Genomic DNA, 16,907 nt, shown 5'->3' on the forward strand with positions numbered 1-16,907 from the left:
TGTTTTCACACGTTTTTTTACTACCAAACGGATTACCACAGAATTTGGTGGAAGGATGAGGTATGGGTCAGGGAAGAAGCCATCAAATCTTTTGAGTCTTATCTTTATGGGTAGATCTAAATAAAAATCTGGATCTAGTGAATTTAAATGTTGGTTAATGGTTATATGCTGATAAGCAAGGCAACAGATGTAATAACAACCAAAAAGATAATTTGATGAGTCAGAATGGGGGTACAAACAACAGTACAGATAAAGATGTGGGTATAAATGCATGACAGTAAAAAACTTGCAGCAAACTGGGACAGAAGAAAAAAAATATGCTGATGAGAAAATTTCAGAGGGTTTATTGTATTAAAAGCAGAAAATCCCCATAAACGTCAGATGTGTCAGTATGTCTATAAAGAAGTATTATAAATGTTATTGTGGTAGTATAATAGCAGGTACACGTTTGTAACATAACTTTTAGGACATACACACAAAGCAGTACAATAGATTAACATGAAACGTGAACTGGCACATTACTCCCCTGAATGTCATGTGAAGGCCTGTCAATGGGTCTGAATAGGTTCCATGGATTTAAACACTATCATTATTTATAAACTGGTAGTGTGTGTGTATATATATATATAAATATATATATATATATATATATTCACACACTTGATTGATATTTTTCCTTCCTTAAAAAGAAATAACCTCTACATCCCTTTTCAGGTCAAAAAGAATGAATTGGATCCGTATATTACATAACAAAATAACAGTAACGACACGAGTAAAAACTGTAATGACTGTATGAAAGTATAAAAATTTACCTTCACAGTTAACTGCCAGTTTCATTAACAGAGAGACCATAAATTGCTATGGCCAAAGCTGTGTTTGTAGGGAAGAGCAGGAGGTGATAAAACAACAGAAGTACTGTTTCTTTGACTCCCTTCCTATTGTAAAACCATCACTGTGATGGACTGAATCATACTTTATTGCAGCTTTTACATGCATTTTATACTAAGACAGGACAGCTAAGCAAAAGGAAAACAAATCAAACAAGGCAGAAAGAAAATAAGAGACAAACTAAAAAAATAAATCAAAATTATAGCCTTCAGTATTCTGTGTCACCACTATAATTTGTCCTGTCTGCCTCAAACCATCGTTCAGGCACAGTCACATGATCCAAAGTTCTTGTTTCACCTTAGTATTGCTTTTATCCTTTGACTCGCCATCCTCCATTTCTTGCATTTTTGAATTATTTCTAATTTCCAAATCCCCCACACTCCCTCGTTTCATCACCTCTAAGAGTTGAGGTGCTCTACTTGAATGGTGGATGCTGACACAGTGAGACAGAGGTCCTTGTGAGAAGTAAGGTCAGCCACGCTGACTGGTTTGTACTGGATGTCACTGGCAGACACTGTCTTATACTGGTGAAGGTCAAACGGACAGGGTATGTTTTCTGTCTGAGGGTAGTTACTCTGGCTCTGTCCCTGCTGGCCTCCACCCGCTCTTCCATTTCCAGCTCCCCCAGAGCGGCTCGATCCCCCATCTGCGCTCTCTACTCGGTTCTGAGCTCCAGCCTGGCCCTGGTTCTGGTTCTGTTGTGCCGACTGCGCTGCCACGACTGCTGATGCAGTCAACTGGTCTGGGTTGTGTTTCTCCATGTGTTTCACCAGATACGTCTCCTGAGATGAGGGGAGGATAGATAGAGGGAAACAGTGGACACATGACTACACATAGTAAAGTAGCTGCCAGGTGTCTGATGCCAGTGACAGGATTCATAGTGTTTCATGTAGAAATGCTCTTCAGAAATATGTCTTACTGAGGTATAAGTGCGGTTGCAGAGACCACAGGAGTAGATCCGGGCGTGTTTGACAGTGTGTGTGGACATGTGCACCTCCAGGCTCGCTGCATCTACGTATCCTTTATTGCAGTTGGTGCACTTGTAGGGCTTGTCTTTGTTGTGCTGACGCCGGTGAGACTGAGAGACAAAGACATAAGATAAAGGTAAAATAGTGTCATAGTAACAGTTTAGTCTTCAGGAAATAACAGACATGACATATAGTGCTTGACCAGAAATCTAAAATCTTTCACACCTGTAAATTTGAGAGTTGCGTGAAGGACTTCTCACAGCCTGGTTGAGTGCACTTGTACGGTCGATCTCCAGTGTGAATCCTGTATTAAAAAGGACAAACACACTGGTACGTACACGCACTCCTATCCCTTTACGGGTGATCAACACCGACAGCGAATAGACAGTTGAGAAACCCAAGAGCAATGACTGACTTACCTGTTGTGTTGCTGAAGGTGACTGAGCTGTCTGAAGCACTTTTGACAGAAGGAGCAGGTGTAGGGTTTCACTCCAGTGTGGATACGGACATGTTGGGCCAGGTAGCTAGAGTTGGCAAAAGACTTGGTACAATGGTGACACTTGTGAGGCTTTGACTCTGTGTGATTCCTGATGAGAGCAGACAGGAGGGTGAGAGAGAAGAAACATGACACGTTTTGCTTTCATTCATTTCTCAAAACCTTTCATGACATACATCCCTGTAAAAACATGTTTGGACACTGAACAAACATCAGTAAAAAAAAAATCTACAATAACACGACATCAACAAAACTTGACTCTTATAGTTCAGGACCTGCTTTTAGTTTAAGATATTTGAAATGTACAGGTGACCAATCTAATAAAATACATTTACACATGATAATATCTAGAATATATTTTGATTTATTAATTTGAATTCATGAGTGAAAATCAACATGCCTCCAGAAATGAAAACTGATTTAAGGACACCACAAAAAAAGCAACAGCATGAAAGTAGAGCATGGCAGCAAAGGATTTCTACTGAGCATCATCATTCAATGGAGAAAGTCAGAAAAAGCCGACACGATGGAATTCATGGGTAGCTCAATGGAACTAAGTCTGCATCAAGGTTTTCATTTCAGCATGTATTTCTAAATGTGTACGTGTGTGTTTCTGTGGTAGAAGCACTGGCAGAGGAAATGACAGAACATGCAGACAGAAGGTAAAGGTGTTAAGTGCAAACGCTACACAAAGGCAAGAATTGTGCACAAACACACACACACAAATGAAAAAGAAAGAACAGGTCAAATATTCTCATTGTTTCAATTCGTATAAGAGCTCCATGCATTTTTAATGGCCATTCTGATTAGTGTATAAATTATGAAAAATCTTTTTATGGATGAAGCCCGACTTAAAAGGTGCGATTTGAATTCTAATTTTACGAAAAGGTCACTTCTGGTTGGAAGTGGAAGCATGCGAGCCAACATCTACATGGCAGTGTAATATGCATCTGCACACCACTCCGCTCTCTTCCCCAGGAGGAAGCAGAAGACACGAGTGCGGGTTTCAAGGAGGAATTTGGCAGGACAAGTTAAGACGACAGGGAATATGGTACGGGGTTGGTAACAGGGGGAAAAAAAGGTGGGGGGGAGGGGGGTCTGCAGTACCGTGTGTGCTGCTGTAAATGACTGAGCTGCCTGAAAGATTTCTGGCAGTAGGAGCAGGTGTAAGGCTTGGCCCCGCTGTGGATGCGGATGTGCTGGGCCAGGTAGCTGGAGTTGGCGAATGACTTGGCGCAGTGAGGACACTTGTGAGGTTTGGCCTCTGTGTGCGACTTGGAGTGGATCTGCATATCAGACTTACTGAAGAAGGTCGCCGCACACATCCGGCACCTACAGGCGGAGAGACACAGAAATGGGGGGAAGGGGCGGGATGGAAGAACAAGAGGGAAGAGAAAGGAAAAATATACCAAAAAAAAAAAAAAAAAGAGAAGATACAAGAAAACAAAAGGAATATGAGAGAAGGGAAGAGTAAGGAGGGGGCGACGGAAGGAGGGAGAGGAAAATCAAGCAATGGTCAACAGAAAGAGGTGAGACAAAAAACAGAGAAAAGAAAAAATGAGTGAGAGAAAGAAATCAATGAAGACAGAATTCGGCTCGGTCAAACGTAAGGGACACATAAACACAGGGAAAGATGTAAGGGGAAATATCAGTGAAAATTGAAGGGGAAAGGTACGTATATAATAGATAAAGTGAAAGAGCAGGAGACAAGAGTGCTCCAGAGATCACAACTGACAGAGCATGCTGTATAAAGACAAAGAGGACAGCAGAGAGCAGGTTCATGTCCAGTGTGCGCAAAAGAGCATCTACGTAGCACTGACGTATTTGCACCACAAATACATTAAGAGAAGAGATTAACTGTCCACTACGAAGCAGGCAGCTTCTGCCACAACATGCAGTGAGGTGTGTTTAGAAGAGGTGTCTGGATGTGTGTCAGATGCTTCTATCCAGCAGCGCCAAGTTCACTTATAAAAGCACAACCACTCTATGCTGATTTCAACTGGATACAGAAGAACAGGTGTGCTTGCATTCCACAGCTAGAGCAGAGAGAAACAGGGATAAACAGCGGATGTTGCTTTTATCTTTCGCAGTGTACCTGTACGTCTTAGCGCTGTCTTTCTGGCCGTGGTATTCGTCTTCATTTAGGTCATATGGGTCTCCACTGTGATGCTGCAAAGATGCCACCTAATAAAAAAAAGATATATATTAAAGTCTTACTTATCCGATCACAATATACTTATTTTTATTTATGACGCACTTTTAAAACACAGTTACAAAGTGCTTCACAATAAGCAAGTCCATATATCTTATCTTATTATCTTATTATATAAGTATATAAATAAACAGTCCAGATAAAATCAGCGGATTGTATTGTGACAATTCAAATCGTCATGACTTTATCATTTTTATTATCTTAGATTTACATCTCTTATTTTCCTACCTGGCCACCAGCTGTGAGATGTGCCAGTACAAGTGTTTCATTTCCAGGACCGACCCTGGACAGTGTCGTCACCTTCTTCTTTCTGCCTCGTTTCGAGGGCGCTGGCATCACGACCACGTGGGACATTCCATCCGCTTCTTTTTTGTCTGTGACAAAATCAAAAGCAGAACGTTAAGATAAAATACTGGACTTGCCTCTTAGAAAGTCTCAATCAGATATTACTGATCTGCTGCTTATTTCAAAAGGACAAATTTATTGATGAAGGCATGTAAATGAAAATCTCAAAATGTGGCTTCCGAGAACAAATACATTATGGGCAGCCCATCACAATACCTCTCATATGGATTTTGGGGTTTTACTCTAAGGGATAGAACAATAAATTACTAACAGCCTTGATGAGAAAGTATTTGCTGCTGATACCGTGGTTCTTTTATTTGCACATCCTGAGATCAATATGTGCTTTGAACTCAAAGAGCAAGCAAAATAAAATTAAACTGTATAACTTCTCACAGCTCTGATCATGTTTGAAACAAACAATGTGGAAAATTAAATTCATCCACCCAATTATTCTGGTCCCTTGTTTAAAGAAATAATGCTGCACTGAAACTATAAATTGCAAACAAAATGTGTGCTTGTGCAAGGATTTATTAAATGAAGGTCAGTTCTGTTGAAGGGAAGCTCTAGTAAGGGTTTCACTATTCTCTGCATATAATCTGAATGTTTACATTTATACGCATGTATGCCATTATGAGTAGCTCACCTGTCGAATGGAGTGCTGACACGATCATGGTTGTTGCTGGATGACCGGAGACAAACGACTGAGATGAGGTGGGAGAGACTAGCGTTCCCTGAGGAGTTGTGATGACTAGACCCGCTGTGAAGTAAGAAATAATCACACTTTACTAAAGGACAGTGTCACATCCAAGAATTAAAGTTGATAATTGTGGAGAATTTTCTCTCTAAGTATACAGTTTGAGACGAGCAATGTCCTGTTCAAGAATCTCAAGAATTTCGTTTCAATAGGTATTACCGACATGTTACGATAAATGGTAGTAAAGTACTGCTACGTTATTTGAGGGAAGCCCTGAGGATGACGCACAAGGTGACACAAACAGAAGCTCTTTACACAAAGTTGTACTAATCAAATAAATCCTTTAATTCATTGCTGTTAGATTATGATTCAGAATTTAACTTGGTTAGTATCTTAGCTCAAACAAAAACAGCCTCAAACTGACAAACGAGCCAGAGGTTTCTCCGAGCAGCAGCAGACTCACCTGCTGTCATGATGCCCGTGGAGGGGACAGGCAGCACTGTGATGTTCTGGGTGCTGTGAGGAGGGTGGAGGTGTGCCCCACTACCAGCCTGCCCTCCTCCATCTGTCTTGGCCCCAGAAGTGGGGATGGTGAGAAGAGCTGTCTGATAGTGGGATGTCGATGAAGGAGGGAAGGAAGCATTCTTTTCCTGCTGCTCCTTCACCTTGTTCAGGAACATGGCATTCTCAATCTGTCGGGGGGGGATTTTGATTAGACATTGATTCGACCGCACTGGGCCCCTGGAGTGATGGCTGTTTTAAAACACTCTTGGTACAGCTAGCTACTGAAGTACTGCAAAGCCTATGAAGAATGAGGATTTGTGTTTTGTCCAGTCTCACCTGTCCTGGCACAGTGGGGATGGGGGACCAGAAATATGACGAATTAAAATGAGAATCTTCCATCATTTCTGCAATAACACAAAAGAGCACAAATTAATATCTTTCCTGACTCGACAGAAATGCCAGCACTACAAATACGCAATCAACAGGCCACAGGACAAAGCAGTTAAAGGCCCAATCGATCTGTTAACAAAAGAGAAATATCACAGTCTGACTTTATGACTATTTACAAAAGTTGGAGTTTATTGTGCTGATGTGGTAGAAGGAAATATTAGAAAAACCTTTTGGCATAAGGCAATACAAAGCAACAGCATCACAAACTATAGCTGCCAAAATGCCCATGAAGTTGAATCAGTATGTCTGTAAAACAAAAACTGAGCATTAGAACCGTCATCGTGGTTTAGTGTTACTGCAGAGCTGCTGTATAGACTAAATTAGCTTTAGCTAGGTGTAACTAATAAACCGGAAAAAGAACATTATATTACTACAAACATGATTTAGAAATAGAAAGAAATACTCAAGTGGCCCATTCCTCTGCAGTCTCAGTGAGTCTGGTGATGTCCCACACCTGCAGGGAGATCTTTATCCCTTATGATCAAAACACCAGCAGGAATAATGAAAGTTAGGTTTTAATATAAGGCCGCTCTTTAAGATTCAAGGTAGTAAAATGCATAGGTAATATCAGGTAATAAGGACGGAGCTGCCTCAAGGCCTCGGAGTATATTCAGTTGATTTTGCACTTTGTTGGTGCATACTCAGAATTACAATATGCCCTTTTCTCAAGTCATGGCTGTTGGACGGTGATCAACATGGACAAGGATCCTGAAATTGAAGCTGCTGTTAACATCTATGATTTCACTACTGTTAGATGTCAATAAAAATGTTTTCATTGAGATGACCAAAAACTAAATGTAACACAAGCTGTGGCAGAGGAGACGGTCTGCCCAGATCACAGTGAGGCTTTGAGGCCCATGCCCTGTACGACCCAACTGGAAGAACCAAATATAAGAACCATCAACAGGTAGACTGACTGAGAAGATGAATTATGAAAGATTAAGTAACGAACTAATCTGATCAGGCATGATCAAGAGAGAGAGAGAGAGAGAGAGAGATCATCGATATGGCTGGTTAGCCTCTGGGTTAAGGCTCATTTTAGTTTTAAACAGTCGTAAACTCACGGATGTAGATTAAAAAGTTTGCCCCTGGGGCTCCTGAGACGGTTTGTCCAGATCATAGTGAAGCTTTGGGACCCACGCTGCCCTGTAGGACCCAACTGGAATATTTAAATACAAACAAGGAGATGAATCAGAAAGCTTTAATCACTAAATAATCTGATAAGGCGTGATAGAAAGAGAGAGAGAGATATAAAACCATATGGATATTTAACTCTTTTAATCTCGTTTTAAATGCTTTTTTTTGGTATTGTCTTATGTTGCTTCTACAATTTGTCATGAAGCCTTTGATATTCTTTGCTCAGCACCTGAGATATTTAATAAACTTACCTCAAACACAGAATGAACATGTTAGTCTCTGACGTTAGGGTTCTAATTGTTTTACACCGTCGTAAACTAGTAAATGATTAGAGATCATGCACCTGGATTATTTATACCATCGTTTGTGGTCAACTTTCATTTCTGGACATCCCGTTTTTATGGTTTTGAGCGCGGACCCGCGGTCATAAAAATAATGTTGTGTTATTTACATCCGGCCCAGCTACTTAGCTCTTAGCAACACACACGAACAGACGTGTGTAACTTTGATAAAACAGCTCATATCGGACACATGTTTTCAGTGCAGCTCCGCAGCAGGACTCCATTTCTGCTGCTCGCATGTTGTGGTAAATCAGGCCTGATCATCACAGTTAGCAGCTCAGTGTGTGTCCGTGTGTGTGTCCGTGTGTGTTTCGAGAAAAATAACAAGAGGAAAAAAACCCAAAGGATAAAAAAAAAAAACTGAAGCGAAGGGAAAAAAAACCCCAGCAGACCCTCCTCACACACTTCCGGCTGTGGAGACGGTGAGAGGCGGCAGCAGAGTCGCTCAAATGTGCCTGAAAGAAGACAAGTAAGTGCGGGGAGGATGGCGGCGTTTACCGGAACCGATGAGTCCGTCTCCCCGCCCGGAACTCCTGTGCGCCGGGACGCTCTGGACACGGTTTCCTTACGTCTCCAAATTCCTGCAAACCGATCAAGTTTTTTTTATTTTTTTACCCCCTCTTGGTTTTTTTTTTCTCCTCCGGTCAGCGGCCTCGTCTGAGCTTCACTTCCTCCGGATAAGGTCGTCAGACAAAAGGAGGCTCTGCTGTGACGCCACTTCCTGTTACCGATCGTTTTTTTATCAAAATGTGTAAAATAATCCATGTGACGCGTCCGCTGATCGGAGCCACAACATCTGTACAGATGTGACCGGAAGTGTTTGTTTGTTGTGTTTGAGTTTGTTGTTTGAAACGTTTCAGCTTCAAGCTGTGATGGAGGAAAGCGATGAGACCTTCACGTGCTGCAGGACACAACACAGGCCCTGCACACACCTGGTGTTCACATCTGCCCCGAGAGATCCGATCGCAAGTGGCCAGCGATCGAGTGTCCTGAAGCAAGACACTTAATCAATCAATCTATAATTTAATCATGTAATCAATCAAATTTCATTTGTATAACCCATAATCACACGGGGGTGGGGGGCATGTAGACACCTCAGAAAGGGATCCTTTCCCCAGGATGAACAGAAGTGCAATAGATGAGAACATAAACAAACTAATAGTATTACAACATTGATTACAAGCACCAGTCTCAACAGTATTAATTAATAGAGTTGTGAATGAATTGAGGAGTTATTGTCAGTAGTGGTAGAATATGTGAGTTAACGTATTGTATATCAACCAATCTTGTTTTCTTTTTTCTGTGTTTCGTCTTATATATTTTATATTTTCCTGTTGTTGCCCAAAAAAAAAAAAGAAAAGAAAAAGTTAGTCAGTTTGATTTTACGTTCAAATCACATTAACGACTCTGGAAGCTGAAAATTACGAGCTGACAGAGCGGCAGTTGAAGGCATCGCGGCTGCTCACTGTGTGTCCTCCAGAGATCAGCGCACGAGCCAGAGTCACTCTCAGGTCGTGACGTGTCAATAAAAACCAAACCATCAGCTCTCCTCAACACACACACGTGTCCCTGCGAATGAATGATAAATATGTACAGTCATATTCAATGGAAACAGTTGTTTTCAAGGCGATACCTTAAGTGATCGCACGGTGGCGCTGCATAGACAGTTATACACGTCTAATGTATCGTCAACATCCGGCGACACGTCCTCCTCACGCACCGCCGATGATCTGTGCGGTACATTGAACTGGTTTACCCTTTATTTATTATTTATTAAGCCGTAATGTTGTTTATTTGACACCGAGGCTCAGGTCCCTCAGTTCAAAGTGTCGATTCTCGCCTGTGGAGAAGCTCAGTGCTGCAGATGGGGGAGGTGAGGAAGCTGCAGAAGAAGTTGAGACAGATTGAGAATCTGGAAATAAAGATCAGTCTCAGCCCAGAGGAGAGAATCAAGGTACAGGACCAACACGTCCTCTGACTTATTCTGTTTCTTATCGTGTCGTTGATTGTGATCAGCGGATCAGATCCTGAATAGGTTTTAATCACGTGTAACAACAGGTCGTGACTGCGGCTCACACACAGTTTCAGTGTAAACTTTATAAAGAAGACAGAAGAGTTTCATGTTCAAACATCTGACGTGGTTCATCACATTAATGTGCAGAGAAGCTAAGCTCACATGGTTAAATAAAGCTGATGTTTATGCAGATGTTTTATATATATAACGTTGTAAAGCAGGGCTTCTTCAAGCTATAACAGTGTTGATATCATACACAAGAGAACGTGGAAATAAAATAAGTTATTAAAAATAATGGAGGGAATAATTTGACAGCTTTTGCCTGAGGAAGCCAGAAGATCAGATTTTCACAACTTGAGAAAAGTGTGTCACGAAGAAAAGAATCATCAGGAACTTCAGCTCCACTTTGTTTAAAGGCAGTTTTCTCAATGTTTAGTAGATTTCTTCACTGAGCAGGAAAATGAATACACACACATCAGGATAATTGGCAGTGAAGGTTAATGGTGTAGTTACATTTACTTTGTCTTAACTTAGTATGTTATGAAGTAAGAATAAAGTAATGAATAATAAACAAGGTAACATTGTACTTTATTCACAGTGGACTATCTCCTTATCAAAGTCAAATGAAGACAGATTTTTATGTGGTGGGAGAAAGTTCATGGATTTAGATTTTTCACGTTTACACTTCCATTAAGTTGGAGACTCACAAATAGTGGTAGAAAATACCACAAAATACTATATATGCATTAATATAGATAATGCATTAATATAGATAACATTAGCTGTAGTTAGCTCAGACCAACCAAATGTGCTATTGTCAGTTATACTTCATTAATAATCATTAAATAATATTTCAACACAAGGACAAGGGTTAAAATTGTACTTTTACCTTGGACACGTTTACTTTTAAATCCATTTAGCTGATAATACTTCGATAAAATACATATGTTCTTTTAATTTGCAACAAGTAAAATATGAAATACTTCTGTCACCATTGCTACTGAAGGAATAATCAAAGCCAGACAGATATTGTGACATATTCTCTCATGTAGGTCAATCTCCCCAAAAATCGAATCCTAGCCAGGGAGACAGTGTCCACAAAAAGACACTCCCTGCTTAGTAAATGTCCAAATCCTATGAAAAAGCCACAAATTTCTGTTAAAAAATGTGTAATTTCTAAGTCCGAGCTAAGAGAACCAGGCTGACATGTCTAATTCAATCATTCATGCATATTTCATCAGTCAGGAGCAAGGCATGTGTTGCCAGTTGCAGTCTAATAAATCATAACATGCCAAGTATGTTGGTTGAGCACATAAGCAACTTGTGGATTTAGTAGCTTGGTTTACAACCAATCTCGTGCCTCCTTCCCTCTCAGATCTCCAGGAAGGCGGAGCTGCGTTCCAGATTGGCTGAGCTTCAGCTGCAGCTTTCTGGCCCGCAGCAAACTCTGGGGATTGTGGGAGACGGGAAAAAGGAGAAGATGAAAAGACAAGTGTAAGGAAGTGAGGGAGAGGTACCGGTGGGGGGGGGGGGGGTGCGTGGGGTGTGTGTGTGTGTGTGTGTGTGGGGTGGGAGCATAATTCTTCAAAAGCAACAACATTCACTTTGAAGCTTTTGATCTTTTTGTATGTCTATCCCAACACACTGGAGGTCAAATACTGTCACGCTTTAAGAAATTGGCAACTGTCTACAGTTCATAATGTGGCGTGTAAACATCACTCGGGGATGACGTCCTCTGTGTTAAAGATACTCGAGGCCTTTGTGCAGATTACTGAAACCAGCATGTGGATGTTTATTCTCTCACATAGAGACTCAGAGGTCATTAAGAAGTACTGCTATTGTCTGTGTGGGTCTTGGAGATCCTCCACAGGTTTGCTCCCTGTCACAGAGGACGCTGTGTGCACTTTTTTGCATCCTGATTCTTCATTCAGCATTTTCCTCTCCACACTGGCTCAGGGAGGATGCTCCTGGGACCCTTCAATCACAAACCCCTCCAGCCTCCAAGATGCTTAAGGGAGAGGAGCAGTTTAAAGCTCAGACAACGCCATCACCCGCTGCCAGGCAAGGAGCGGAGACGGGCAGAGAACGGGAAAAGACGGAGCCGGCCGAGGTGTCGGGAGGCTGTTCGGACTTTGACGAGGAGCAGCAACGGCGGCAGGAAGGTGGAATAATTAAGTAACACAGCTGAAGAGATTGTTATTAGGGGTGATCTCAGACAGCTGAAAGTACCATGAGATTAACATCTAAAATCAGATTACACATGTTTGCCCTGAGGAGTCCTAACAATCCCACGTGGCTGCCAGTATAAAAAAAACAAACTAAAAGGCGGCTTTGACTTCCCTGAAGACAGAAGAACATTTGCATCCTTGGAGCTAAATGAGCTCCACATGTTGCAGGGGCAGACTAATACATATTGAAGATCTGTGTACATTAACAAACTGGGGTGCTGATGAGTCAACATTGCTAATTGCATAAATAATATCTTTGCACAGAAGCTGAATTCACATCCCTCAAAGCATCATGGGAGAAGGCAAGGTTCCGCTTGAGGCTACTGGAGGGTCACAACGATATAGTCACCTGTGTGGCTGCCGTTGACAACCTGGTGGTTTCTGGAAGGTAAAGTGGCTTCATTTGCATAATGGATGTGCAAAGTGAACATTTCAACCTAATTTATCACTTAATACACTGCCGCTCCTTTTCCCTCGCTGTCTGACATGTATTTGTTTTTCTTCCCCCGCCTCGAACGCTCGGGCTCAATCCTCCTGCGGTTTATGTCAAACGCCTTTTAACTTTGCTTGTTTTTTACTGCCTCCTCTCACCTACTCTTTTACTCCTCTTCTATCCTCTCTCTCTTTCTCTCTCTCTCTCTCGTTCTGTCCATCTGTCTGCTCCCCGCAGCCGAGACACCACGGTGAAGGTGTGGCACGTTCCCACGGCAACCGAACACAAGAACCTGGGGGGCCACACTGGGGGGGTTACCTGTCTGTCTGCACCTCCCCCTGAATACTGCAAGAGGCTGGGTGAGGACACACACACACACACACACACACACACTTTGTTACATGTGCGCTGATGAGAGCTGAGTAATGCCTGTGTCCTGCGGTCTGGTAATTATAGGAGCAGTTCATCAGATCAGGCTCAGTGAGTGATAACCTCACTAGACACTTTGGAAAAGTTCACTGTCTGTCTGAAGCAGGCAGCCCTCCATCACCTGAACTCCAGCGGCCTCCCTGGTTCTGGTTCTCCTCCTACACCCGCTACCCCAACTTAAAACACCAAGTCTATAAATGATGCAGCTCAGTGGAACTATGTAAACGCGGCACCCATTGACTAATTATTTGCTCCTTTTTTATATCGTGTCTCTTTTCTCTCTGTGCCTTTCTTGCAAACGGTGTCTTTTTTCATTTTGTGCATCATCATTTATTTACAGCTTCCTTCCTCAGCTTAATCTTTTTGTCCTCCTCCGTCTCCCTCTCTCTGATCCCTGTTCTTTCCTCCCTCTCCTCCTCTGTCCCCTCCCGCTCTTTTGTCTCTGTTTGCCCTCTCATCAGCCCGGTCCCTGGCTTTGTCCGACAAGGAGAGGTTTATTTTGAGTGGCTCGGCAGACTGCTACGTGAAGATCTGGGCCCTGAATGTTGGTACGCTCACCCACAGAAACAAACACACAGATATTTTACTGTATATGAAGGTAGAGGGTGCCTTTGGGCTCAGTCTGGAAAACCTGTTTGTGTGTGTGTGTGTGTGTGTGTGTGTGTGTGTGTGTGTGTGTGTGTGTGTGTGTATTGTAATTAATGTATGCCTGGCTGACTGGTGGTCTGTGACTTGTCAATTAAATTAGTATTTTCCTGTTACCTCCAGGGCAATGTGTTAAGTCTATCTACACATTCAACGCTGTGACTGCTCTCTGCTTCGTGCCAGAGGGAGACGGCTACATCATCACTGGATCAGGTGTGTGTCTGTGCGCACACTATGGCGAATGTGGGAAAACTAAGAGCTTGTGGCACAGTGGATAGAATAAGTGGTGTCCCATCACATGTTATTTGTATCTATCACTGTACATGTGCAGTGTGTGCTTTTAGCAGACATGCTTATATGTATGAATACATTTTATACGAGTGTGAGTGTCTTATATGCCTACTAATGTGTTGGCAGAGTCTGCCACTGTGGCATCATCTGCCAGTGAGTTAGTCAGTGTAGCAGAGGGCTATCAGGCTGAATCAGAGAGATGGAGGCACACAGTTTAGGCAGTCAGGCTCAGGTGGGTTGACCGTGACCAACTATAATGACTGCCAGCCGCCTGTCGGCACATGTTAACCTCACATTCTGTCACCCTGCAGACGGGGGGAAAGTTCAAGCCTGGAGCTGGCACACTTTTGAAAACTGCCAGTCAATCAACGCTCACCAAGAAGCAGTCACCTCCATCCAGGTGGGTGGGTCACTCACCTGCTGGTCATGACACACTGTCTGCCCTGAGGATGCTCAAGCTGTTTAAATTTTCGGGCTTTTTATAGAACAAAATGTCTGACACAAAAACACACTGCTTCTCTCTCTCTCTGTAAAAGCTGCTTAAAGTAGCTTCTGAAGTCTTGGTTATTAATTTGTGAAAAAGCCTCTGCTCAGGAAATCAGATGGCTACATTTCTACAAGCCTTTCCTCACACAAGCTGTCCTTGTTTATTGCTTTCAAAAGGAAATCAAAGATATTTATTAAGATGTAAGCTCGGCCAATTTTAGAGAGCATACTGTACAGAATCTGAGCAAAAAGGCTTTTTTTATTATGAATATCGAATCCACAGCTGTATATTCACACTTTTTTTCTTCCAATTTGCTGTCATCAAAATATGCCTGAAGCATTAAAGCATAGCGCATCATTGTTATCCTCTTTGTTGTTTATCATGCAAAGCACACAATCCATTTATAACCAACAGCACCAAAGAAATGTACATTTTAAAATGTTCATACACTTCTTTTCCTTTTACAACATAGACACACTCTGTCTTTGTCTGTCTATCTCTCACATGCACACACACACTCACATGCACATGTACACACACACACATACACATAAAACTGGGTAAAGACTCACATCACCATGACAACCATGTCTCCCGTGCCCTCCACAGTCTCAGGGTCCGCTGGCGTTCAGCGGCTCAGCTGAGGGAGGGGTGTCTGTGTGGGAGAACCGGTGTTCGGATCGAGACCCCCTGAGGCTGCTGCACCACTGGAGCGGCCAGGTGACGGGCTGCGGAGGGGGGCCGGGTGGGCGCCTGACCCTCAGCCCGCGGGGAGACAAAGTGTTCCTGGTTTATGGTCAAGCCTGGCTCAAGATCCTGCACTGGAGGACTGGTGAGCTCTGGAATGACATGGGTAGAATGTGTGTGTGTTTGTGTGTTTGTGTGTGTGTGTGTTAGATAGGGAGCAAAATAAAGAGTGAAAAGGGAAAGTAGATGTAGGAACATTTGCATAATCCTTCCACCTAACATCTGTTCAATTATCACAGGAACAACATCCAGACTGACCAATCACAGCAGCATCACCGGGGTAACAGATTGTGTCCACCAGACAGGAGGCCTCCTAATTGGCTCCTGCTATGATCTGGCAAATGGAGAGAGCACGCTAAATTGTGAGTCCCGGAGTAAACCATGTGCAACCACAAGTCATTCACTTCACTCCAAGAGCGTGACAGCACAATGGAAGACTTAAGATAAAATCGAAACCACTTTGTTTTCCTCTGTTGACCTCCTTCATCTCCTGCTCCCTCCATAGTGTTCTCTCTGCCTCAGTGTCGCTACCTGGCCTCTCTGACCTGGCCCGATGCTCCCAGAATGCTCTGCTTTGCGGCGTGGGCCACTGGGAGCGGTGACCACCGGTGGGTCACGGGAGGTCACGGTCTCATTGTTTGGGAGCAGCTCCCCAGCTCCGGGAAGCAAAGGTGGGTGCGACACCCGCAAACACTGCTCCGGAAAGTTTAGTTTTAAAATACTGAATAATATTCGGTATTTGAATATTCATTATTTCTTCTGAGGTCAGTTGCTAATCCTGGAACTACACTGGGATTTAACAGAGCTTGACACACACTTCTATTGATAATAGGTGTTTAATTAATTGTGGGTGTAAATGTTACAGGGGTGACGTCACGGTGAAGAGAGACAGTCGATTGGACTCGTGCACGCTAGAATCAGAGGAGGAAACAGAAGATGATGAGGAGACTGATGGTATGGACACACACACACAAACACACACACACACGTGCAATTTCACACATCCTCAGGTCATCATTTCATTGACTCACACACTTGATGACTAACTGTGGAATCGCAGTTTCCACTATCATGTTAATTTTAGATGATGCGTGTTGAGACGAATCTGTCTGACCCCCTTGTCATCTGTAGATTACGAAGATGATGATGATGACAACAATGAAGGGGCAGACGGGCGGTGTGATGGCACGGAGGCTGAGGGGCTCGGTGCGTGGCTGCGCTGTGTTCTCCAGTGAGTGCTGGTTTCTCACGCTGAGGACACCATGGCCTGCAACCACGGAGAGGAAATGAGAGGGAGGGAGGGGAGTGAAGTGTGACAGACTGAGTGTCGGAGGGGGAGCATATGGATGGTGTGTGTACATATGTGTGAGTGATAGGCAGATTGTTTTCTATGTAAATATTATTTCCATGTACAATAAAGCCGTCCCACTGTGACTCTGACCTCCAAATTTGCATCTCCTGTTGCCTTTTTTCGATGTCACTCTGACCAGTCTGTCACCCCGCTCTGCCGGTGCATCCTGTGTAAATGAATGGAAATTGAATTATAGTCCTTCTTTATGCCCCTCTCTCTCTCTCTCTCTCTCAACATAATTGAAGAG

At 43.0% G+C, this 16,907-nt stretch overlaps 2 protein-coding genes across 6 annotated transcripts; one reads left to right on the plus strand and one right to left on the minus strand.

Annotated features, from left to right (window-relative positions):
- Positions 1 to 328: 328 nt before the first annotated feature.
- Positions 329 to 8,745, minus strand: znf384b (zinc finger protein 384 b). 5 transcript variants are annotated; one of them, XM_020093014.2, is made up of 11 exons: positions 8,534 to 8,732; positions 6,444 to 6,511; positions 6,067 to 6,295; positions 5,553 to 5,666; positions 4,793 to 4,938; positions 4,448 to 4,536; positions 3,460 to 3,684; positions 2,276 to 2,443; positions 2,082 to 2,160; positions 1,808 to 1,966; positions 329 to 1,670 (listed from the first exon to the last, which is right to left on the minus strand). In XM_020093014.2, exons 2-11 carry the CDS (start codon positions 6,507 to 6,509, stop codon positions 1,287 to 1,289), a joined length of 1,659 nt encoding a protein of 552 aa, XP_019948573.1. In that variant the 5' UTR covers positions 6,510 to 6,511; positions 8,534 to 8,732; the 3' UTR covers positions 329 to 1,286. The 5 variants fall into 5 exon arrangements, with proteins under 5 accessions (XP_019948573.1, XP_069394099.1, XP_069394097.1 ...); XM_069537998.1 differs by lacking the exon at positions 3,460 to 3,684 and adding an exon at positions 7,622 to 7,716 and having other exon boundaries at positions 8,534 to 8,694; XM_069537996.1 differs by lacking the exon at positions 8,534 to 8,732 and adding an exon at positions 6,725 to 6,933.
- Positions 8,746 to 9,700: 955 nt separating this feature from the next.
- Positions 9,701 to 16,757, plus strand: LOC109647778 (uncharacterized). The gene is made up of 13 exons (XM_069537999.1): positions 9,701 to 9,989; positions 11,425 to 11,543; positions 12,006 to 12,211; positions 12,542 to 12,665; positions 12,948 to 13,069; positions 13,601 to 13,687; positions 13,908 to 13,997; positions 14,387 to 14,475; positions 15,172 to 15,394; positions 15,549 to 15,671; positions 15,815 to 15,980; positions 16,175 to 16,263; positions 16,441 to 16,757. Exons 1-13 carry the CDS (start codon positions 9,900 to 9,902, stop codon positions 16,542 to 16,544), a joined length of 1,632 nt encoding a protein of 543 aa, XP_069394100.1. The 5' UTR covers positions 9,701 to 9,899; the 3' UTR covers positions 16,545 to 16,757.
- Positions 16,758 to 16,907: the final 150 nt, after the last annotated feature.

Source organism: Paralichthys olivaceus, chromosome 13, assembly GCF_024713975.1.
Source record: "Paralichthys olivaceus isolate ysfri-2021 chromosome 13, ASM2471397v2, whole genome shotgun sequence".
Lineage (NCBI taxonomy): Eukaryota > Metazoa > Chordata > Actinopteri > Pleuronectiformes > Paralichthyidae > Paralichthys > Paralichthys olivaceus.

Excerpts from the sequence above, each read along its gene's own strand:
- LOC109647778 (XM_069537999.1), top strand. The coding sequence starts at position 9,900 with ATGGGGGAGGTGAGGAAGCTGCAGAAGAAGTTGAGACAGATTGAGAAT. Across the intron at positions 9,990-11,424 it reads GCCCAGAGGAGAGAATCAAG|ATCTCCAGGAAGGCGGAGCT; the intron begins GTACAGGACCAA and ends CTTCCCTCTCAG. Across the intron at positions 13,070-13,600 it reads TGAATACTGCAAGAGGCTGG|CCCGGTCCCTGGCTTTGTCC; the intron begins GTGAGGACACAC and ends CCCTCTCATCAG.
- znf384b (XM_069537996.1), bottom strand. The coding sequence starts at position 6,785 with ATGGGCATTTTGGCAGCTATAGTTTGTGATGCTGTTGCTTTGTATTGC. Across the intron at positions 6,296-6,443 it reads TCCCCACTGTGCCAGGACAG|ATTGAGAATGCCATGTTCCT; the intron begins GTGAGACTGGAC and ends CCCCCCCGACAG. Across the intron at positions 1,671-1,807 it reads GCAACCGCACTTATACCTCA|GAGACGTATCTGGTGAAACA; the intron begins GTAAGACATATT and ends CCCTCATCTCAG.